This window comes from Chiroxiphia lanceolata, chromosome 11, assembly GCF_009829145.1.
Source record: "Chiroxiphia lanceolata isolate bChiLan1 chromosome 11, bChiLan1.pri, whole genome shotgun sequence".
Lineage (NCBI taxonomy): Eukaryota > Metazoa > Chordata > Aves > Passeriformes > Pipridae > Chiroxiphia > Chiroxiphia lanceolata.
In genome coordinates, this window is record NC_045647.1 from 6,730,310 (window position 1) to 6,754,822 (window position 24,513).

The 24,513-nt window shown below is 43.3% G+C and overlaps 1 protein-coding gene across 28 annotated transcripts in view; it reads left to right on the plus strand.

The window, feature by feature from the left end:
• MAGI1 (membrane associated guanylate kinase, WW and PDZ domain containing 1) overlaps positions 1-24,513 on the plus strand; it is a 337,306-nt gene that overhangs the window by 295,687 nt on the left and 17,106 nt on the right. For 21 of the 28 annotated variants that reach the window (XM_032698643.1, XM_032698646.1, XM_032698647.1 and 18 more), the window contains 6 exons: positions 3,794-3,825; positions 10,640-10,856; positions 16,635-16,712; positions 19,404-19,495; positions 20,414-20,606; positions 23,822-24,115. In XM_032698643.1, coding sequence (XP_032554534.1) covers positions 3,794-3,825; positions 10,640-10,856; positions 16,635-16,712; positions 19,404-19,495; positions 20,414-20,606; positions 23,822-24,115 — 906 coding nt within the window. The remainder of the gene's footprint in view (positions 1-3,793; positions 3,826-10,639; positions 10,857-16,634; positions 16,713-19,403; positions 19,496-20,413; positions 20,607-23,821; positions 24,116-24,513) is intronic. The other 7 variants (XM_032698652.1, XM_032698653.1, XM_032698668.1 and 4 more) reach the window with 1 other exon arrangement.

Genomic DNA, 24,513 nt, shown 5'->3' on the forward strand with positions numbered 1-24,513 from the left:
GTTCCCTTCCCATGTTAATTAGGTTGCATAAAGACAAAGGAGTTGAGAAAAAATGTTCCTGTAAGAATAGAGGAGAATTGCATGTTAGAAACAGCAACACTTGGGGTCACAGTTTTGTCCCATGTGTTCTTCCATGAACTCATCATAGGCAGGGTTAGGAACCTTACAGCTTCCCAGCTCCAAAAGTTGTACCACATAAGACTGAACAATTAACACGTGCCACATATGAAGTAAGCTGAGTTGAGGCCTTAATTCATGGGCCACTTTGCTCACAACATAGCACAGTGTCACGCAACAGAAATACAGCTCCTGATGGGTGATGGCATTAAGAGTGCCTAAGTCATGCTACAAAACTTGCTTAATGATTTGCATTTTTTACCCTATGTTACAAAATGTAGTTGAGCAGATGGATGCAGCCAGCTGTACATAGAGCTTTAGGGAGTACTGGCGAGAAAAGAGAGAGGGTTTTGTTAAGATAAATGTAATAATCTCTGTGATAATTAGTTTAATTTAGATCCCTGCATCTGACTCATTTTTGACTAACCTTGTATGAAGCCTTTCTTGTCTTGCTGACGAGTCTGTGAATTTAGTTTGATTACAATCCCTTTTTTTGTTCTTGTGGATTGCTCACTGATCACTGATATTTTTCATTAAGCAGTTGCTTTATTACATTGTTATTTAGAGGGGAGTAATTTGTGTTTTCTAATTAATTTAATTCCAGGCACATTTAGTAAGTAGCTACAATGAGCCCATTCAAGGGGTTTTAGGTCATATTGACATTGTTTGCCAGATGTGCTTGTTTGTTTTAAAACATTGTTAACTCTGTGATGACAACAGTCCCATTAACTTGCTTGACTCTTTCATCTTCTCTAATCTGCATCTCCAAAACTCCACAAAATTAGAAGATACATTTCAGGTACTGGTGAGAGGTGTCCATAGGCAGCAAATCACAGAGGAATTGTACTGCAGTGTCAGTATAAACTATTACTATTCTAGTATCAAAGCAGGGACAAGCCTTTTGGCTTCTCTTAGCCAGGGATGTGAAGTTATTACTCCAACCACTAAAAAGGTGGACAATGCCAGAAAGATGCAAGCTGGGTGTTAAGTCCATGCTTGCTTGGCCCATTTACCTCTGAAAAATTTGCAGTGAGGCTTCAGGGGAGAACGGGCAGCCTTGGAAGGATGAGCTTCCAAACAAGGCATAGCGTGAGCAGTGATGAGACACGTTAATGGAATCAAAAGATGAATATTGTAATTCAGAGCTGTCAATATTCCAGATTCATAGGCTTGGGCAATGTCTTTCCCAAAAGCTTTTCAGAAAAGCTTGGCATTTTCTCACTAGTGATGCTCCCAGGATTTGGGGGTTATTCAAGCTTTTCGTGTTCATCACTGTTAAATACTGTATCCATTCCATCATCTGAGCATGAAAACTACCCATTATACCTATCATTTGCTCATTTGGCCTGCTGCGTCAAGAGCTGGAGTTCTGAAATGAGACCCTAATTAGATGAATAAATAACATTTTCACAGGAAAATGTACAGGCAGGTTATTCCCCTGACTATAAGCTTGTCCCATGAAAAACTACTAACATTTGGTAACGTGTTCTGCAGTCACTTATTTTGGTGAAAAGTCAATTATTGCTTGTTCTGCAACAAAGTCTGGCACAGAGCAGTGACACTGTAAGATACACTGGCCTCTGAAGGACTCACCAAACAATGGTCTTGATGTGTTTTCCATTACTTTTCAACTACTTTCCATCTCTTTGGGATTGGAACAGGCAAAATTAATGACAAACTTGAAGGAAAGGTTTGTTCAGTACTTCATACTATTTAAATTTTAACGTTTAATGTTTGTGATGCAATAAACTGAATTCTGATACAATATGAATGGACAGCCCAGCTGCATTTCTGCTTTATATTTTGGAGGGAGCATTTAAATTGCTGTAATATCTTTTCTGTTTCATGCTGGTGTGTTAAGGGTGCATGTGTGCACGGGGATCTGTTCTACCTATTGATTTAATAGGAAAGAGCATCTCTTGGAAAGGGAGAGTAAACGTGTGTGCACGCATGTGGAAAGAGGGGGAGAGAGAGAGGAGAATCTCTATCTGTGTGTTTATCTCTGTGATAAATGATGCCTGTTAAAAATGTGACTTGCCATGAACATTATTAGCGCTTTCCTCTTTAAGTGTATTATACAAACACAGTCCCCGTCAGCAAAAATGAAGCTGCAGTCTTGATTGTTTAGTTCAAACAGTTTTGATGTTTCATTGTCCCTCGATCAATCAGTGCCTGGAGGTATATCAGCTATTGGCTGGGAATGCATCAGTGACATGCAGAGCACAGATATTCCTCAAAAGCTTGAAAATATTTCATTTAAAATCCTCGTTGCAGTATGCATTCCAGTTTGAGAGCAACAGCAAAGTGAGCTCTGTTTATAATTTTTAATTGTGGATCTTCCCTGTTCAGAACTAACGTCTCCCAAATTACCTTAAAATAGGCATCTTCCTAGACAGATTTGTAATTCACTTGCATCACTTATTTTATCCTCTGTGTTAAAGTTAGATGAGGGCATGGGTTTTAGAATAAACAAAATGCATAAAGTAGAAAACGTAATGCGGCATAAATGCCACATAAATCACATGCTAAAGACAAAAGCAGATTTCAAACATCTGAATTACTGAGCACTTAATGTGCAATGTAATCTGTGTTTAGGTTTATGTTTGTTTCTGGAGTGTCACACAGAGCAAAATATGGGGAGTTTCCTCTCTTCCAACAGTTATAGGAAAGGGAGGTCTTGGGCATTCTTGCAAAAGGCACAAGAAAGAGCTTTTCCTGCATTTGTAGGTAAACCCCTGGACAAGTGTTTCCTTTGCTGCTGGCAACTGGGCTCTGTGCACAAGTAGTTGATTGAAATCTCTCTTGAGTTCTCTTGCTCATCACAGAGCGAGTAAGAGGCTGCTTCAAAATGCAAAATTGTCCTTGAAAAAACCTTCCCTGGTGCCCTCCCAGTTGTTTCTTCCTTTACATCAACTGCAACCTGTGTAAACCGCCCTTCTCCAAGCTCCTGAGCTTCCCCCCCAGGGGTCAAGGCACTGGTAGTGCTTGTTCTCAAGCCACAGCTCTCTGAAATTGTAGCTAACAGATAAAACCTCTGGCTTCAAAGATTTACACTGAGGATGGATAGGAAGGAAAACGTGTTTTCTCAGTAATATTCACATTTTTAGAGATAAAAGCTTATTCTTCCTCATGCTTTTGTTTTCCTTTGCCCAGCCCGCACCTCTAGGCTCAAGCCAGTGCCCATTTTCCCGTTCAAAAATCAATTTCTGGAGGAATACTTTTTAAAAAATCAACCTGTTTGCCCTGCGCCTCCGCGATTGGTCCGATAAAATCACCGAGCCGATCGCGTCAAAAGGAAAGAGCCTCGGCTTAATTGTGAGCTAAGTCTCCCGTAATCCAGGGGAGCATTTGAGATTCTGCCCGAGCGCTGGGTTTCGGCAGCCGCTGAGGGCTGTGGGTTTCTCTCCCAGCCTCCCGGCTGCTGCAGCACAAGTCAGCATAGCTAATGCAGATAGAGCGCTCCCCCCGCTCCCTCTTCCCCACTCCCGTCTCTCGCTCGCTCTCCCTCTCCCTGTGCTTTGATTCGATATGAACAGACTGGTAACTCCGATGCGAGAGCGAAAGCTGACATAACTCTGCAGATGGCTACGTTCGGATGATACACCTAGGGATTTTTCTTTAAGGGAAGGTAACGTTTAATGCTAATGTTTATTTTTCCCTTGTTGCCATTTTTCAGGACTGCCGGTCCCAAAGAAGAGCCCAAAGTCGGTAAGCACTTCTCAGCTACTATTTTTTGTCTGTTTGTCTGCTCTGAAGGGGAAAGGCATGAGTTTGGCTTGTTTGCTTTGTGGGTCTTGATTGTTTTAAGTTGTCTTTCTGTTGCAACCATGATTACCTTGCACGGCTCCTGCTGCATGGGGAGACGAGAGAGGAATGCAGTACGGAAGGGGGACTTGTTTGCAAATAAAGCCTCAGGTTTACAGATCCGCTTCCCTGACAGATGAGCTTCTCAGTCATTTAACTTACCAAAAAAGACAGCTATTGTTTCCTTTTAGAAAGATGGGAGGCTCCACCTTCTTGCCAGATAGCAATTCCTGTCGGGTGCTCATAGGCACCAACCTTTTCCATTAACTCCCTGAGTTTTCTTGAGTACCCTTGGCTGAATTATTAACGGAATGGGAAAGCACGCACCTTGTCGAGAGAGACAAAGCATGAACGGAGCATGATTACAGTTCCCAGGGAATACAGTCAGCTGTCTGGGTGTTTGCTCTGGAGGCATTTTCATACTGAGCAGGATTGTGCTGCAGGTGTAAGATTCCTAATTTTTTTTTAAAAAGCAACAATAGAACAGTATTTTCTTGTCCCCTCTGATCTTATATCCATGTAAAGCTGTTACCTGGATGACATGTTAGCTAGCAGCACAGAAGCCGTGATCTAAAGTATCTCTAAAGCTCCATGCATGATATTATGGAAGAAATTAATGTGTTATGTGTATGCAACAAAAAGAAGTGTTTTATTTTTAAAGGAAATTAAATACTTAAGCCTGAAAGTTTGCAGTTATCTGTTGGGAGTGAGGGAAAGCAGAATTCTCTCCCGGGAGCTTTGGGGAAGCAGAGCGAGTGAGGTGTTTGCTGTGTTGTAAGATGGTGTGAAACTTCACCGACAGTCCCCGATGGGTGCCAAAACCTGCAGCTGGGCACAGCCCACCTCACAAACCTGGGCAAGAGGTTCGTGAAGAGGCTGAGCAGAAGGCTCTTGCTTTTCATACGAGCTCTCTGTTCATCCAAAAAGAAAAGCCCTGAAATAATTAATGTGATTCTGATGGCTTAGGGCAGCGCTGATTAAAGTCATGTGAGCCCAGGCCTCTACCATTGTCAGCTCGCATTAATGTTGGGAGGCAGAAGTGCGGGGTGTGCTCCCTCGCAAATCACAGCCTTGTCAGACCCTGCGTGCTCGCTGCTGTCATACGTGGGGATTATTTCAGCCTTCGGAAAAACAGAAGCGAGTGTGTAAAATACATACGCGTCAGGCACATTTCTATTCTCTGCCTCCACTTTTTCCCCTGGTCAGAGCAGGATTGGCTGCACGCGATCCGGACTCCCGACTTCTGTCATTAAACCAGCCCTAATCAATGAGTCTTGGTCTTTCCACAGCCTGGAGGCTCCCACTCTGCCACACGCACATTTGGCATCGGGTGAAGCGGGATCCAGCTGTGTCAGACACCTCCCTGGTTGACAGTTATGCACCGTAAAAATCTGAGCAGTATCTAAATCCATGTCAGGCTAATCCTGCCTTGGTGAACAAAGAGGCTGCTTACAAACAGGTGTAGCTGTGCAACAGCAGATTTCTCCTTACGACTTGCTTTGAGGAGCCTGTCAGCCTTGGGAAAGCAGTTCCATTCCCTCGTGTGCCTCTCCTGAGTGCTCTCACTTTGCTCTAGGGTCCCTTCAGTAATTTTTCCTATGGTCCTAGGCGGTGCTGTTGCCTCTACAGCACAGGATTCACAAAGAGCAGAGCCTCCTGTTCCCCCTGCCTGCACACGGGATCGGCAATTAGCAGGGATGTTGTGGTCTGCCGCGTTGTGCGGCAGCTTTAATGACCGACCGCTCCTCGGAGGGCAGAGCCGAGAGCTCAGCTGAGCCAGTGAAGCCACTTCTTTATCCCCAGGCATTGGTGACATGCAGGGGTTGAGCACGGAAACCTGGAGCAAAGTGCATCGGGGCATCCGTGTGCAGAGGAGGACATTGTTCTCGAGGCTCTCTGGGATGGATTTACAGGAACTCCAGAGCTCGCGTGGCCAAGGCTATGGTCAAAAGCAGGGAAGTGGTGATGTTACAAACACTGTCCTTCCTTGGTTTGTTGAAGGGCTGCTGCTCAGCTGCGGGGTGAGGGGAGCCCAACCTGACCCTCTTGGCCATGAAGATCCCCTCATGGCAGGTGAGAGCCAGGCCTGCCCCACTGGCGCTCTCCCAGGCTGGGATGCCATTTCACTGGACTCCATGCCGATGTTTCCCAGGGATGCACTGAATCCCAGGGACTCCCAGTTTGCTGCTGCACTGGCAGCGACGGGGTGAATGTGGGTGCTGCCAGTGCAGCCTGTGCCATGGGCTGTCCCCAGCTCTGCACAGCTGCCTGTGGGGCTAGGGGGGGAATGTGCTGCCCATTTCCCCCGTGCCCTTTGTGCAAGGCAAGGCGACAGTTTTCCAGCATTGCTTGTTTAATAAGTGAGCTGCAGCCAGAGGACAATGTACATCCAGGCTGGGAGCAGTGGGCTTGATCTTAACTTGTCCTTATTCTTTGTTTCTTCTGCTGCATTGGGGAAGTCATGACTCAGGTGTCTATCCTCTTCTGCTTTGCTCAGGAGATGAGCCCTCTCTTGTTACCTCGTGTCCTTTCCCAAAGTTCAGACACATTCCCAACTTACTGCCAGTGGCTGCTCTTTCTCAAGCAAGTCCTAATTTTAGCTGTCAGCCCCAATTCCCAAAAGGCCAACTTCAGGTTTTTGGTACTGCCTGGCTGTGGGGAGGTGTTTAGCCCCTTGGAGAGGTTTGCTGGGGCTGTGACACAACCTCGGAATGTTTTTCCTGCTCGGTTTTCTTAGGCTGTATTTTTCAGCTGTATCTTCTGATGAGCTTTGCACTTCTCAAATTTTAAGGAGAATTTTTAAACCTTGGGGAAAGGGTCAAATTAGTAAAAGAAACCCTTTGCAGCCATATATGGGACTGGACATTTCCAAGTTCTTTATTCTCTATTGCCCCACCAAAGATACGCTCCCAGCAGCTCTCCGTGCTGCTGTTTGCTGTTGCTGCAGCTCTCTGTTTTCAGTTTCCCATTGATTCTTTTTTAGATGAAAATGGATAATATTTTTACATTGAACAGCCAAGGAAATACGTTTTCAGTGTGCAAGTTCTCTAGTATATAAATTTCCCCTGGAATTATCTTGGGATAACATGGATAAAACCAAACTTTTTTTCCTTTTTTTTTTCCCTTGTTGTTTGCATCAAAATACTCCACAAGGGGGCAAAGATTTCCATTTCCATCTCAGTTTGCTTCACTACCAGGACCAGTTTCTCTAAAATGCTCTAGAGCACAAAATCTGCAGCTAGATCATCAGAAGACAAGATCACTGCAGGGGGCAGAAAGTGCTAAGCTCTTCCAAAAATCTATTTTTTTTCTTTTGGATTTAAATAAATACATTGTCAGCATAGCTGAATTGTGGCCAAAAATGCAATTCCTCTGCACAGCCTGCTCCTGACAAGAGACTTTGTCACATATTTTGGGTGGATAGGCAGCACCTGTGACTCTGCCATTGTCCTGTTTCTGTCAGAAGGAGAAACTGGTTCCACAGCATGTTTGTACAACACATCCCTCTTCATTCAGAGACCATTTTACCCCCCTACCTTGAACTGCCATGGGAGAAACCACAGAAACTCTCCCTTTTTGCAGTTTTATGCCTTTGTCTTCTGTTTTGCAGGATGAGCACTGCAGAGTTTCAACCTGGCTGAAACTCTGTGCCTGAGAAGCTGGCACAGGCATCTCAGACCTGACCTGGGCCTTGGGTAGTGTACGAGAAGCTGCAGTTTTCCACGGATTTATTTTGTCAGGGCTGTAAGGGGTTTTATCCCACCACCTGTATTTAAGTGTGCAGTCTGCTTAAATGGACTCAAGGTAGTCATTATAGTCTTGATTTCTAGCCACTTTTAGTCAGGAGTCTTTCTGGCAACCTGTTGATGTTTATCAGCAGCTCAGGAGAAGATTGTGGGCTCCAGAGGGTCAGGGATGCTCTTACTGACTCGGGTAGTTCAGTGCCCCATGCTCTTGGCAGCTACTTCAGAAGTCAATACAATTCAGCTGATCTTCTTTACTTTGCACTGAAAAACACGATCAGCATCTCAGGGTAAGGTCTGAACTGCTCTCTCTGCAGCACTCAGTCACCAAACAGCCCAGTGCTCATCTGGCTGCAATTTAGCTGCTTTCCTGCCTGTATGTGTGAACTGAGTGAGCCAGACAGCAAGATCCAGACCAAGGAGGATTGGCCCTGAAGCTAGAAACAAGGCAGGAGATGGAGAACCCATCCTTTCGTTGGCATTATGCTCATTTCTCTTGGGAAAGCTGCACTTGCACCAGGACACAAACAAACCTCTTTATCTGAGCAGTCCCCATGGGAGGGGCGTTGCAGTGACCAGGATGATCAGACCCCTGCAATTCCTCACGGGGATGATGTGCTGAAGCTGCTACAGCATGTGGAAAGAATTTTGGCCCCAAACCTTTTTGGCCTCCTCTGGTGATGTGAAAGTCAATAAATATTGTCTTGAATTAATTTAATTACATATATGCATTATTACTGTGGTTGAGTTCCCCTTTTTCTGGTCCCCTCTTAAACTCCTAAACAGAGATGTTTCAGGCTTTTTGAAGGAGTTATTTTTGGGGAAGACAACTTTCCCTCTGAAGGATTTTTCCCTTATTTCTTGAAAAATGTCTGTGTATTTGCAATTGAAACTCTAGTTTAATTAGAGATGGTTTTACTTGAGATATGCTGACACTTCCATTTGCAACCCAAATACGAAATGGAATTCATAGTTTGTTCAGAATTTAAACCTTTCATATCACAAAGTGAGAGCACTTTTTGAAGTTTAAACTTTGTTTCTTTTTAAATCAAAAAGTTTTCAGAGTGTTCTCACTGTTTCTCCAGGGGCTGAATAAAGCTTCGCATTTTAGTCCCTGTACTTCACATTCTGTAACCCAGCTATTTCTAGTGATATTGGCCCGAAGTTTCACAGGATGCTTGTAGTTATTTTAGTAGTTTGGCCAAACAAACAAACCAATCCAGATGGCTGGACGAGAGATGTAAAATGTTTTTGTATTTTTTTTTTAAATTACAAAGGAGAGATTATCCCCAGCATAGCTATTTTAAAATGGCTTCATTTAAAAACTGAAAGGCTATGTGTGAATTAGCTTCATTTACCACTTAAAAAGCTATAAATGTTGGAAATTGTTTCAGATATTTGTATTTGAAAGTCTGGAGATGAGTAATCACAGCAGGTATGCTTTGTTCAAAATTGCTTTAAAGGACAAAGGCAATTTCACATTCTTTGAAAGATTTAGTCTATCCTTTAAAAGATGCTGGTAGTGAATCAACAACTTGAATGCAAGGCTGAGAGGTCAAAATCATTTGGGCTGTTGGACCTGGTGGGTTTTTTTTCCAGTGTAAACCTGAAGTATGTGCAACTTAACAACAATCTAATCTGTTGGGATTTTTTTAAGACTCAAAAAGGGGGCACTTTGTATGGTGACTTTCTCCTCTGTAATTATTTCATCCCTTCTATGATGGAGCACTGGCTGCCTGGGGTTTCCTGTCCAGAGTGAAGCAAGGGGTCCCCAGACCTGTGGGCACATCAGCCCTCTGTGCTGATCTGCTCTGTGTTTGCCACCCTAACCTGGTTGGTTTGCAGTAGAGGAGTTCCTGAAAGCAGAGGCTTCTGTTGCAGTGTTTTCAGGTACCCTCTGCCAGCAGGAGGCTTTAAATTTCTTGGTGCCAGTGGCTGACCCCTTCTAGCAGGGAAATAGTGGAAGTAGGAAAAACAACCCCCGAGATTCTGTTTTTCCAGACACAGTTCCCTGTGTCAGAGCAGGTGGGAGATTGCACTGAACCTTGGTGTCAACCCAAGGTCATCTTAAAAGAGCATTGAAAAGCATTTGCTGAACAGTTTGGGGAGCTCTTGTTGGGGGAGGATTTTTCTGCATGTTGAGTAGTACAAATCCTGGCACTGCAGATGTGGCTTGTGCTTCATTTGAGCACACTGTTGTGAGTTTAAGAACTACGTACCCTGCTTAGCAGGCAGAACTCTTGACATACTGCTTTGGAATAAGCCCTGAATTTAGGCAGATACATTTTTTCCTGTTTTAATATGCTCAATTAAAACAAGGAAATCAAACTGCAAATAGACATTTTCACATTTGTGAAGGTCTGCAGGAATCCTGTGGATGCTCTGGGAAGCAGAGCCATCAAAGGGATGTTGTCCAGCCATTTGTGGTGTGGGGGTTTGCAAGAGCTGCAGAGGAAAAGTGATCTTGCACACTAAGGTCTGTGCTTGAATCTGATTCAGAGGGACAGTTTGAGTTTTCACAGTGAAATCTGGTAGTTTTTCCTTTTTCTTTCAGGGTCAAGTTATACCATAATGTTATCTGAGTAAAAGGTTGTTGAGTTTTTCTACCTTAATGCAGGAAAAAATAAGTGCACTGAAACTAGTAACCTATAGTGAGATTTAGATCCGTCTTATAAATTAGATGGAAAAATGCATATTTTTTTATGATAAATGACTTTGTTTTGCATGTTTCTTTCTGTCAGTCTGCCTATCAAAATCTGTCATCGGAGAATTTAACAGTACCCAGCATTAACTAGCAGCAAAACCATAATTTATATATTTACTTATGTGCACGCAGAAACCCTGATCAAAGAAGGGAGAAAAATTGATGGCAAACACCCACTCAAAGACCAATAACCGTCTGTTCTCTCTCTCTCTCTCTCTCTCTCTCTCTCTCTCTCTCTCCCTCTCCTTCCACTCGCTTTCCTTCCTTACAGCAACCACTTGAAAGGAAAGACAGCCAAAACAGTTCCCAGCACAGCGTCTCCAGCCACCGCAGCGGGCACACCGCGTCCCCCGTGCACAGCACGCAGGTGCTGCCGGACTACAGCGCCGCGGAGGCACCGTCTGCGGACCAGCCGGACACTTCTGGGCAGAAGAAGCCAGATCCGTTCAAAATCTGGGCCCAGTCCAGGAGCATGTATGAAAGCCGACGTGAGTATATGAAGCAGGTGTGGTTGCTAAGGCTACGGCTCCGGCAGCTGCTCCCTGTGTGTTTTCTTTGCGAAGGGCTGGATCTTTTTAGATTTCTGTTGAAAATGTAAGGCTTCGGTTGGTTAATTCGGTGTCTGCCAGTGATGTCTACTTGGTAGAGCTGCGGTTCCCTCTCTGGCGAGGGCCGAATTTAGATCATCTCTAGGAAAGGGCTCATAAAGCTTAAAATGAAAAATCCCTTTAGAATTAAAGACCGTCTTTTCCCCTATGTTTTTATTTTGCTTTTCAATTAGGCTGAAGGAGAATTTCCAAGTTTTTTATCTAGATCCTAAACTTTTTTTTGATATTAAGACTCGTTGTCTGATATGCATAGGAATTTCAGTGAGGAAGGGAAGTAATTAGTTTGCTGAAATTCATATCAGATGCTTTTCAGCCTCACCCTGGGGAGGAGAAAATCCAGCTGAGCCATTTTACTTTGACCAGAGTGGACACTTTAACAATACAGATATCAAATGCATATTGTAAGTGGCTTTTATGGCAATTAATAATCTGCACACTTGGCTAATAGTTCAGCAAGGTTTTGACTCTGTTCCAAGACTATAAATATGGTTTCAATCAGCTTCTTCTCTGCAAACAGAATAAACACATTGGCTTTGCTTTAATTGCACTGCTGGAGATGATCAAATTTGTAAAAGCTTCTTTAAGAATTAGAGTATTAGGTTCCTTTTGAAAGGCAGTAGTAACTTCAGGTACAGAAAAGGGAGTTTCAAAGTCTTTGTTCTGTGAGAGTATCACCTGCAGTTTGATTTTAATGTACTAACTGGAAACTGGTAAAACCAGTATGAAATGAACATTACTTCAGAATGAAAAATGGTAGGACTGTTTTTCTCTGACCAAACCAGTCACTTTGAAGTCTTATATCGTGGAAAAATTAAATCATGAGTCACAGTTTCTTGGCTGAAGATTCATCTCTTTGGATTGAATGTCTCAGCAATGCAGTTTGTAGGTGTCTCAGCTTCTGTGCGCTGCTTCCCTTCCCATCCCTTCTCAGGGATTAGGTGTGCTGACCCTGTGGGCTCTTGGGCCAGGTCATACTGATCTGCGAGTGCAGTGACAGAACTTGTACAAGCAGCTCACTGAAATAGGAAAAAAGGGCAAGAGCTGAGGGATGGTGACTATTCAGCCCTGCAGAGCTGTGGGTAGAGCTCCTCCTTCTCCTGCCCTGGTGAACAAGGCCGAGGCTGTTCCATGGCACTGGCATTGCCACTGCTCAGCTCGCATGGTTCCCGTTGGCACTGTGCTGGCATTGCCTCTGACCCCCTGCAGCTACTTAGCTAATTTCTAATTAACTGTTTAACTCCTACTAATTAGTCATTAGTATCAGCTTAGCAGCCTTAACTCCTGTCTGTCTTTCCTGATAAAACCCAAGACTGAGCTGGAGAAATCCTGAAGTGCACAGGCAGGCAGTCGCCCTTCTGTGTCCACTTCCAACACCATGTACTAAATTCTCCCTCTTTCCTCGATGGCTGCAGTTATCTTCTAAAGGTTTTATCCTTGTCTGTGAATAGAGGCCTTCAATAGGCCTTTTCACTGTCTCTTGACCGCCTGTTTTCCCACACCCTATCTTTCCCTGTGCCACAATCCTCACTGCTGGGCCTGTTGCTAGACTGGGATCTGCTACACCCCTTCAGCTTCCCTGTCTCACCTTTCCATGGTCCAGCATCTCTGTAGTGGTGTTGATCCTCTTCTACTGCTTCAGTCCTTGTCTCCTGCCTCTTCTACCGGATGAGACTTACCTGTTTGAACATCACTGCTTCTCTAGCACCTTCTCATCCCCTTGCTCTTCCTTTCCAGGAAGGTGTTTTCTGAGGTTTCTCGATTTCATAGTTAGAAGGTTTTTGAAGAGTGGCCAAAGTGTGATATGGTCTTGTCTCCTTGTAAACTTGTGCCACTTGAAGTGTCCAAGAGCCTATGAATTTCCAACCCTAAGCTGGAGTGAAGCACATTCCCTGGGGATTAACCTGCATTCTTAGCTAGTGACATGGCTTTGCTGTGCCTAATGAAGTGTGAAGAAAAACAGGAAAGATAAGTGAAAAATGGAGTTGGACATGCTCTGTCTCCTGTCATGGTCTGATCCCGTAGTGTGACTGGTGGTTTTATTTAAAGATTCCTGGTCAGCTCCTTCTCCTTCCCTCACCAAGCCCTCACTTCTCACCAGTCTCATAAATGGAGGCTGTGGTTCGCAGCTGAAACTGGGGTCTGCTGCCCTGGGATCTTGCTGGGAGGCACCGCGTTTCCTTCCCTTCGTTATGAACCTGAATCATCCCTTAGAGACTCAGTTCCCAGTGTTGCCCAAGCACCAACTGTGTGGCTCTCTGATCACTCAGAGAGAGCTCTGCTGACACAGTGCACCGGAGTGTGTGGTGGGAGAAACCATTCCCTGGGCACTCTGGTTTCACTGTCTGTCTGCTCCGCATGTGCTGTTCTTCATGTTTGTACCCAGCTGCAGTTCAGTTTAACCCCTGTGCCACCTTTGGCTGGTGGAGATACAGTCATATCATCACTTCCTTCTTTACTTGAGCGCTCATTCCCTTTGGCTTTGGGTCTGAGGTTAGCGTCTCCCATGACATCCATAGCTTTGGGTGCTAGACGTGACTCTCTCTGCAGTCTTCTGATGAAACTGTGAACAGAACTAAATGAATGTCTAATGTAGAGCAGGAGGATGCCACCCTAGTGCCAGTGCTGAGGGTGGCTGATACATCCAGTAACCGGGCATTTCGTGGGTGCTAAAATCCCCCACTGCCTGAGGAGGTCCAGCTCAGCTCTCTCAGCTACCCAGGCCAGGGCTTGCTCTCTCTTGATTACTGGCCTTAAATTTTAAAAAGCCAGAAAAAGATTATGAAATGTGCTTTTGAGAGGCAGGGTCTTGAACCCCCAACAAGTGGACTGAAAAACAGCAACAACCCTTTGTGTTGAAGCATATGATGAATTTTAAAAGGATAGAATTTTAGAGCATTAGATCATCTTAAGTGTTTTATTTTTTCCCATTTGTGAAATTGTTGAGCATAAAGAGTACATAGTGCAATTTTTCAAGTGCAGCTGACACACGAAGATGAATTCATTAGCCCCAGTCCAGACAGATTTTTTTCATCTAAAAATAATAATATAAGGAGGTTTTATTCAATATATGAATTCATCGTCTCCAGGATATTTCTAAGAAGTACTGAATCTATAATGAACACCTACTGCCTTTTTTGCTGGGAGTGCATCCCACTGTTACTAACATTAATAATAAGAATGTAGACATGGGAAGCACAAGCAACAATTTAATTTTTCAGAATTGGTAAAATGCGTTCTTCCTCTATTTGAGTTGTCCTTGGATCAGTATTTCATTAAAAAGGACTGCATTTGCCTAATGTGACTTACCTCACTGAAGCCATTGGTAGAGCAGAATTAGGTTCAAAAGCACCAGCTAACCCATAATTGTGTTAAAAGCACGTGTTTTTTTGATTTACCCAATGCATCTTCATATCAGGAAGCACTCTTAATTCTACAGTGGCTCCATCACTGTATCTGGACTCTGGCTGAGTGGCAGCAGATGAGAACTGCAACTTTATGTGGGTTAAAGTTCCTTCACGTGCAGCTCCCCGGGGTGAGGGGATCAGCCCTGCGAGGTGCTGAGTGCTTTGGCTCCGGTCCAAGGAAGCTTATTTTCAAGCTGTAAACCCAAAAGGACTGGGGATGCTTTAAGGCTAAGGCTGAGCTCAAATGCTGTGCTACAATCTGTCCCAGAGTTGCCAGTCTTTGCTGGATTAGGACGTTTGAGAATAGCCAGCTTTGTGCTGAGTGAATGTGAAAACAGATCATTTGGTGGCGATAAAAAATGCACTCTTTTCTGGTGCTAAGTTTTAGCTGCCTGAGCTCCTCGTTATGGGTAACTCATTGCTGCTCGTGGGAGTTGTGTACATGAATCAGAGAGAAGGACAAACCCTTAAGGTTTAAAAACTGAAACTGTTCCAGGATCCAGGAATGACACACATGAAGAGCACTCAGTGAGAGGAACAGCAATTGAATGACTTAGCAGAGAGCCACAATTCTAAAAACCTCACACTGTTTTATTGAAATATATTTTTATAATATGCTTTTTATTTTTCAATGTATTATTAAACTTCCTTAAAGATTAACGCAATCTGTTGTCAAATTTTTCTCATGTGGCCTGATTGCTTTGCAAAATACCGTATCCTACATATGGCCATCTGTCAAAACAGCAGTGACAAAATGAATTAATCTGAATTGCAGATGTGTTAATGAATCCCTTTGAAGGGCTTAAGCATTTAATTAAAAGTAAAGCAGAACATGATAGATAATTTTTAAAGCTTTTAAAATATTCTAAGTTATCATTAATATTTGAATTTTATTTTCAGGCACATAATTTGTTTGGTAGGATTTTACTCTCTTCAAATCTAATTAAAATAATACAAACAAGTCTTGACCCCGGTGTGTAGTGTTCACTCACCAGCAATTACATAGAATTAAAAATATTTGCACAATGATACAAACATTAGATACTTTCTCCCTAAAATAGAAAAGAAAAACACTCTCCAGAAATTGCAGCCGCCTTCTGATCAGGCTGACTTTCAAGATGATAGTTAATAAAAGCCCTTTGGTAGGGTTATGTCCTTTTATTATATTAATAGTAGACAAACAGTTACAGTCATACTCTTGGACACACAGATGTGTCCGTGCCCTTAGGGAAAGTCTTGCTAAAAAGGACAGTACTACTTGTAGTACTCACAGCACGTTGAGTGAGCAGCAGAGGGAGGGAGCGAGTCATGGGCAGGCTCCATGGCTCACTCACGGCATCACACCCTCCCCAAACCTCACTGGCAGAGCTTGGTCATCTTGTCAAGAACATGCTGAAGCCATCTTTCAAAAGCTTCCTGTGCCACCAGAAGGGTTGGTTAAAAGGAGAAGGCAAAAAACCCTGGAATTCTACTGCAGTGGGGTAGTTTAGAAAATGAGTTTCTTGCAAGTATGGAACCTTCTGAGATTTTATGGCTAAATTGCAGGACTTCTCAGCTCTGACACTCTCCAACAGCTTCAGTGAGACTGTTCACTCTTAGTTTCAGACCTGTCCTTATATACTTTGCTGAATCTGGGCCTTAAACCTTTTATACTTTGCCAAGCTATGAGTCACTGAAAGTGCTGCTGCCTCAAATGAGCCAGTGACTAAAGCAAACTCATACTGAATCCATCTTGTGTTGAAACTGATGTCACACTGGGCAGATTTTTCTTTTATATAATATATAAGATAATTGTTGAAGTTTGTATAGAAAAGTTTGATTAAAATTGCCTCTAATTAAACACTGTGTTCATTGTTCATCACCACATATTTAGAATTTTTTTAACATTAGAAAAAAATATTTACATTTGGAAAACTAACTGTGTCATGAAAGTGAAAATTTTTTTTGTAGCAAAGTATATTTAAGGTGTTCTTAAAGAAATTTTCCCTCTGAGGAGAAAAAAGAGGTTGTCCAAATATACCTGCATGCATGTGCATAAATGTATGAATTCATATGTGTGTTTATTATATATCCACATATGCACAGGTGTGTGCATATAGATGTGAAATTTAGTGTGTCATAAACCATAGTACCTATAACCTTAAAAAATTATGCATGAAAGCCTAACATGATCCATAAAGTCACAATTACTTAAATGAACTAACAAGAAAGAAGATACATTAAGCTCTGCAAAACTGTAAAATTAATATTACAGCTATGTCACCTTCGCCTGCAACTGGACTGAGCAAGGGTGAGAGAGAGAGAGAAATCAATTCCACGAGTTTTGGAGAATGTAAGACTGTGCCGAGAATGTATGTGTCTTGTGATGTCTTGTTCTGGTGTCATTGCTGCTCTGTGGCGGGGGGCTCTTCATCACCAAGGGAGTCTGGCAGGGCCATAGGCCAAGGTTAGCCACCAGGGTGCAAAGCACTCGCTTTACTGTGTCCTGGCTGGCGGCGGATCGCGTAGGTGGTGGTGGGGTGGGCGTATCATGGTCCTGTTTCGTTCATGAGTTTGCCCACGTGGCTCATTGTCGGGGCTGCGTCACTCACTTCTCTTCCATTCCTCCTCACGGCCCCAGCAGAACTCTTCTTACCACTTTTGCAATGCTCTCCAAGTGCTCTGGTTTCATTTGCGATGAGCAGACTGGCAAATTTTATCCATTTGGGCTATGCACATGTTTTATCAGAGTCAGACATGCTTGAGATCAGTCAAGGTATGGGGATGCAATGAATGACTCCTAGAGGCCATTTTCCATTCGTTTTCAGCAGAGTTTGAGCACCACCATTTTTCCCTTAAGTAGGGAAAGCGGCTTCTCTGAAGTGCTAATGAATAATGGGAGAACCTAAAATAATTTTCCAGGACGGAACCTCAGGGGGTCCCAACTCACCTGCACTGAAGCACAGAGGTGGATGGGTGTTCTGGGCTGTACCAGTGAATCACTGTACTGCAGAGCCGGTGCAAAAAGTGGTCAGAGGAGTTTTGTTTGGTTTGTACTCACTCTGTGTAAATGTGTGTTGTCTGTATGTCTGTTGTATCTGTGTTCCACCTCTCTGTAATCCTTCCAGTGGAAGGAGTGTTACATGGATGAACTGGCTTCTTTGGGGGATAGACTTGTCTTTTTATGTTGCTTTGGTTTGACGCTGCCGGTCCGGCCGGGCTTGCTGTTCCCTCCAGCAGCATTAATTGTCTTGCTGGTACCCAAACCAGGGACATACGGCATCATTCAGTGAGACTGGAGAGCTGACAAATGGGAAGGTGTTGAGAGATGCCGGGGAAACGGGCTCTGCTGAAGCTCTCTGCAGAAGCCACTTTACCTCTGACAGATCCAACACACACTATTAATTGGTTGGGGCCAGCCTTTGCCAAAATAGCCTGCGAAGGGCTGGAGAGACACTTCTGAGTGTCTCTGCTCGTCACGCTCCCCTCGCTGAAGGCAGTGACAAACACCAATTAATTCATTGTCTGAATTCTGCTGTTGTGCCACACGTCTGTAGGGTGGAGAGCTGCCTTCAGCCAGAACAGATGAGCCACGCAGGCACCCAGTGTATTCATCACCTGACTGCTCTGTAATTGTGTCTGGACAAAAATTATTCTCCAGTTTAGTAAGGGCATGGGTCTTAAGCTTAGTTTATAACTGCAGGTAATTAAAGTGTGAAAAGATTATATATAAAGCCAGTTTAAATGAAAATATCAAAGCAGACATCTGTACCTTACCACTCACCTATCCATTTAATTTTTAGTATTCCCAGATCTTCAGTTCATATTGTATTTTAATCCTCTTGAATCATTGAAGAGAGACCGTCAGAGCTAACCAAAAGTCTTAACACTGAAAAGCACCAGACCAGACCCAAATCATTGCACATTAGGCACAGGCAGTGTAAAATGCAATGAGGGCCCAATCTGACACTCACTGATGTCAACGGAAAAGAACCTGCTCATAGATACAGAAAACTAAATGATGTTTCATTAAACGTGCTGCATCCTGTGTCTGAGTAGGCACTTATTTAAATCAGATTCCTGAATGATATACTTTGGTTTCTTTACTGAAAATATAGTCAGCTGACTGGTAAAGGAACAGCTTTTTATTATCATTAATTATAAATTTTGGGAGGGGTTCATTACAAAATTAGTCAGTGTTACAGATACTATCCAATAAATATTAAATGAACCTGAAGTTGTCTTCTGATATGATTTAATGTTAGCAATTAGTTTTGCATTTTTTAAAAAGGGATGAAAGCAAGCATGAGTAAGTTAATATAAAACATTACTGTTCAACCGCGCTTCAAGGTTAGTACTTCACTGTATGTAATATTCATTGTAACAACCTAGCTGGTGTTCCATACTAATGAGTAGGTGAGGTCGGGCTTTTTTATATTTCCAACTTGTTTTATCTCTTCAGTGGTTTTGCAGAGCCTGTACTCAAGCAAGTGAGAGTCAGGAAAGCTGCATTGTTTTGAGTGGAGCTCTTCTGATTTACAGCAACTGGGGATCTGTCCCATTGTTATTTAAAGCAGTGTTAGTAGAAAGGCAGAAAACTATGCTTGGGAAAGTTAATTAAACAGTAGAAGTCATAACAAGTGGCTCTTTTGTCTCCTGTGAAAGAGAAGACAGCTGTATTGTTTCTGGCAGAGTAATTCTCTGTTGTACACATTTATTTATTGATGATTTGGAAGAGGCTCTTGCTCTGGGTAATGATGCTAATATTGACAGAAGGAGATATTATAGAGATAAACAAATGGCAAGTCACAGTTAGACACCTAGAAAGTAGAAACCACTGCATAATTTTTAGTAGTGACTGAAATAATAATCCTTTAGTATTTAAAATTATGTTTGTGATATTGTCTGAAAACTCAAGACCACCTTATTTGAAGGTTAAAATTGAGTAGCAGATCCCCTTACACATATATCTGAATAGTCCTGACTTGGTTATAAAGGCGTAGTTTTTTGATTAAAAATTACAGTTTTTCTTCTCTCCCTTCAGTTCCAGATTACCAAGAGCAGGATATCTTTCTATGGAGAAAGGAAACCGGGTTTGGATTTAGGATTCTAGGTGGAAATGAGCCTGGAGAACCTGTGAGTATCATGTTTTAACTCAGGACATCTTTCAGAGTCATGGCAGTAGCATGTATAGATATGCAGAACTGTTCTGTAGCATGACTGTTAAAGTAACTTGTGGACTATATATATCCTGCAACTCCTCCCCACCCTTCCTTTAAAAAAAAATCCAGAACTCCATAACAGAAATGGGGTTTTTTTCTCCTTCTACTTTTGTTGTAAATCAGATAAAAACACATAGGTCTGAAATTGCCTGGATACTGAGAAAAGGATGTCCTGGTCAGGTTTACAAGTATTTTGATCTTAGAAAGCCAGGTTTTCTATTTGCTTGATCATCTTCTCGAATTCACTCAACTTCTTTACCATAAATTCAGTGCCTGTGGGAGGTGTCGTCCTTTCACATGCTGCACAGGTCACAGCTAGGTAGTGGCAGCATGAATTTCCATGTTTTTCCCTGCAAAAGTATTTTGCTCATTTATGGGAAGAGAGATCATGAATTCATCTCACGTTAAAGTAACTCCACAGAACTCACTGAAGATAAACCAAGACTGAGTTGGTGGACAGGTGAGCAGTGCCAAGCTTGTAAACCCTAGAGGCAACTGAAAGAGTAACTCAATCTCAACTTCCCTGACAAGACCCTCAGTGCTTTTAACCGTCTTCCTGTCTGGTCACTGTCTGGTTGAACAAGTTTCCCAAGGCTGTCTGTCATTAGAGTGAATGGACTGCCTAAAGAAACAAGATGTCAATTTATTACAATTCCATGATGTGGCTGCATTCACACAGAGCTGCTTTCACAGGAGCAACTTTCCTGACCAGCAGATGCTTGTCAACAATTTCATGTCCCTACTAAATTGGGTCTAACTACGAGTGCCCCTTGTTTCCAGCTGGCTGTTGGGCTGGTTCTCATTTGTCTCTCTTCCTCTGCTAATTCATCAGATTTACATCGGTCACATTGTACCGCTGGGTGCTGCTGATGCTGACGGCCGCCTGAGATCGGGTGATGAACTGATCTGTGTGGATGGGACGCCTGTTGTCGGGAAATCACACCAGCTTGTCGTCCAGCTTATGCAACAGGCAGCCAAACAAGGTCATGTCAATCTGACCGTCAGGCGCAAAGTGGTTTACACAGGTAGGCTGCAGTGTCTCTCTGCAGGGGCAGATTTTCTTGCCAGGCTCCCATCTGCTCAGCAAATGGTTTAAAGGAAAAAAAGCTTCTCCTTGTAGTACTGCGAAAACTCAGGGGATGTGTTGTTCTTCTTCCTCTTTTACCTGTTTTTAGTCTTTTTTGTTCTTGATCAAATAAGTTTCAAGTATATTTTTCCCAGTCAAGAGTCTCTCAATCTCAGTTGAATTTCCCAGTCTTCATGAAGGTTTTGGATAAAATGAGGAACTGTTTGGTTGCAATATATCGTTTTTAGTTCTACTTATACAGCAACAGCACTGTGGCTGACTGCCTGTGTTTTCTGTTTACTTCCTGAAATAAATGTGCTACCTGATAGTCACCCTTAAACTGGGAGTGAGGGAAAAAAACTGAAGAGTCCACAGGAGGTGAGGTGAAGGCAGTGGTGTGTGGTGTCCCCTGTCCCAGGTTCGGGGAGACTTCAACATGTAGTCAACCAACTGCAGGATGGAACACTGTAAACATTGTTGGTTCTGGTGGTGCAGGGCATGCATGTTTGTTATAATAGACTTATAGAATGCTTTGGGTTGGAAAGGACCTTAAAGATCATCCAGTTCCAACCCTTCTGCCATGGGCACTTTCCACTAGACCAGATTGCTCAGGTCTAGAGAGGTTTCTGTATGCTGAGTTATGCTGGGCATTGTGCACACACTGCACAAGTGTAGGGTCTAAATGGACAAAAAAGAAGCTGGCAGAAAGACAGATGCAGAGAGAAGTGACACTGCCTGGTGGCACCCAGATGAATGACTGAAAAATGTCCTGATAGCAAAGAAAATGGAAGACATGAGCATGAGCTTTCTAAATGACATGTGACCTCATGCTTAATATTGGAGAGTAACTTTGGGGTGCTGCCTCTTTCTGTGTGAATCCCTTTAGGGAGCTCAACTGTGGCATTTCATTTAGCTCACTTATTCAGAAAGAAAGGATATTGTGTAGCCTTTCAAGTTTAGGCATCATCGGATAAATAGGTAGCACTGTACTTTGATCTTAAAGAGCATCAAAATAACATTCAGTTTGGAAATGAGGCCCTCAGTGGAAGTTAGGACTAGAAAAGTACCTCTAAAATAGCTCTGTGCTCTTATCCAGGACTGAGCTCCTTCTGCACAATATTAAATGCTCATTTCTCATTTCTTTCCTCCTTCACTTTGTGGATTAAACACCAGGTAATGTCTCTCCTCTGACAGCCTCTCTTTAATTCCTGGCCAAGGGCTGCCAATGTGAGAGAAGCTTTAGGAGAAAAGCTTTGGGAGGAAGGGGAAGGGTAGCTAAATTTTGGTATTGTTTTTGTGCATAGATTTTCTATTCAGTTTTACAGCCTCCAGGCTGGAAATTATCATGAAATATTTAGATGCATGAGATCTCTCTTGATATTTCATTCAGAGGCATGTTACTCCAGACCGAGCTATTTCTGAATCATTTCAAATGTGGACACTTACTCTAGGATGAATTATTCAGAATCCCTTCTTTCACCTTATATTTGCAGGCTTTTAAATTCTGGTATAACTTTGTAGAGAAGGTTGTTCCTGAATTTTGGTCCCTTATTCCTCCTGTCATCCGTATGCCAGTAGATAAAAGATTGTTCACCTAAATGGGTACTCTCTGTCTTGAGATTCATGTAGGGGAAATTTTATGCGCCTGTATTCTTAATATGTAGAGTACTATATGTTTAGTACATACTTCAAGTGCAGACGGCACTTCTATCCAAGGATATTTTAAAGTCTTTTTTCTTTGGACCATGATTTTAGAGGATTAGATTTTGTTTGCCTTTTTTCTGTTGCTTTTAAGATCTTCAACTTAATTTTGATTCACCAAACTGGAGAAGTGACCTGATTAGTGGAGGCAGCCATTCAGCAGGGACAAGTGCAATATGCTGCTCTCAGCTGCACAAATGGGCTGCAGAGAACAGGCTGAGCAACACGAAGTGGAAGCTGTTGTGGGCCATGAGCTTTACGCTGAGGTTGGCTCAGGTGAAGGAAAACACTCTGCTGGGATGTAGGCAGGGGGGAACTCTCCTGATTTCCCAGCAGATGATGGCTTAGTGCAATATGGTCCAGCACTTCAAGAAAGACATGTTTGAGTTGGAGAGAGCCCAACTGGAGGGAGTCCAGAGGACCAGAGAGAATAAGGAGAGCTCTAGAAAACATGGTCTGCAAGGGAATACTGTGAACAAATTTGGATTCTTTAGCTTAAAGCAGAGAAGGGGGAGGAGGTATTGTACTCCTCAAGACTATAAGAGGTTGCTGCAAAGAGGAAGGGAATAATATGTTCTCCATATGCCTGTTAGATAGCACTAGAAATAATAGCCTTATGTTGCAGCAGGGAGGATTTAAGTCCGATATTGCAACCAATAGATTGCCTGGGGAGATATTTAACAGCTGATTAGACAAACATCTGTCAGGACTGACACTAAGTATAGTTGGCCCTCACTCAAGCAGAGTTTGGACTAAGCAATTTTTTTGAGACTTCTTCAAGCCTTGTGGTAGCTGATTGGACTTTAAACCAATACCCCTTCCAATTTCAATTGCTGTTGAACACTTGTTTAATGTTAACAATGTTTAATGGTTTCCTTGTCTGTGCCAGTTGCTGATAGTTGCTGGTTTTTCTGTCCCGAATAGTTTACTTCACTGGTTGTTTTGCTAGTGTGGGGGATTGTTATTACTTAAGATCCCATTAATCAAAGGCAATCAGTGCTACCTAACTGATAACACTGAGTTTAAAAATACACAGGTGTTGTGATGGATGTGTGATATTACTGTCTCTCCTCGTGGCTTGTGCACGTATATACAGTTGTACATATATAACTGAAGTGGGGATGTGACAGCTCAAGGAGGCACCTTTCAACTAATGTACTCTAGATTTAAAATGCCATCAAGCACCCAAGCACGCAGCACTCCACTGGTTTAACCATACTGCTGCTGCAGTTTGGCAGTGAAAGGCTTTGACTGCATGACCATGCACAGAAGAGGGTGAGCATGTGTGGTCAGTGCCATCACTGAAGCTATTGGTTGTGACATCCAAAAGGATACAGAGCCCTTGGTCATTATGGCCGTGATCTGTAGATTAAAGTAGGTGATTTTCTCCTGCCTTTTTCCTCAGTAGAGATCTCTTTTCAAGCACTAAATGGTGCAGCCTGCTCAAACAATCTTTTTTCCCTTCCTCCCCAGTTCCCAAGGCAGAGAATGAAGTCCCATCCCCGGCCTCTTCCCACCACAGCAGCAACCAGCCGGCCTCGCTGACGGAGGAGAAGCGAACGCCGCAGGGCAGCCAGAACTCCCTCAACACTGTCAGCTCGGGCAGCGGCAGCACCAGTGGCATCGGCAGCGGTGGTGGCGGGGGCAGTGGCGTTGTCAGCACCGTGGTCCAGCCCTACGATGTGGAAATCCGCCGCGGCGAGAACGAGGGGTTCGGCTTCGTCATCGTCTCGTCCGTGAGCAGGCCCGAGGCGGGGACGACGTTCGGTGAGTCGTGGAGTTTTTTAAATGCGCCTCAAATGAGACACAGGTTTGAGCACTGCAGCACAAGGAGGCGAGTGGGGATCTGTTTAATTAAAAGTCGTGAGCGTGCCCCAATTTATGTAATTAATAGCTTAATCGGAGGCAAAGACTTGGTAGGTGTTTGCCTCCTGGGTTTTGTTCAGCACTGAGTCGATAGAAGCAAAATGAGAAATCCCAACCTGAAGAGCAAAAATTGCCACCAATGGCAGTTGCTGGTGGTCGCTTTCTGGGAGAGCCTTTCTGGGGTTTGCTCTCAGAAGAGCTGCTGGGGATCCTCCCAGTGATGCTGTTTGCTAGTGCAGAAATGGAGCAGGTGGAATGAAATATGTCTCCTAATGGTGGAATCGAGCCAGTTGATTTAA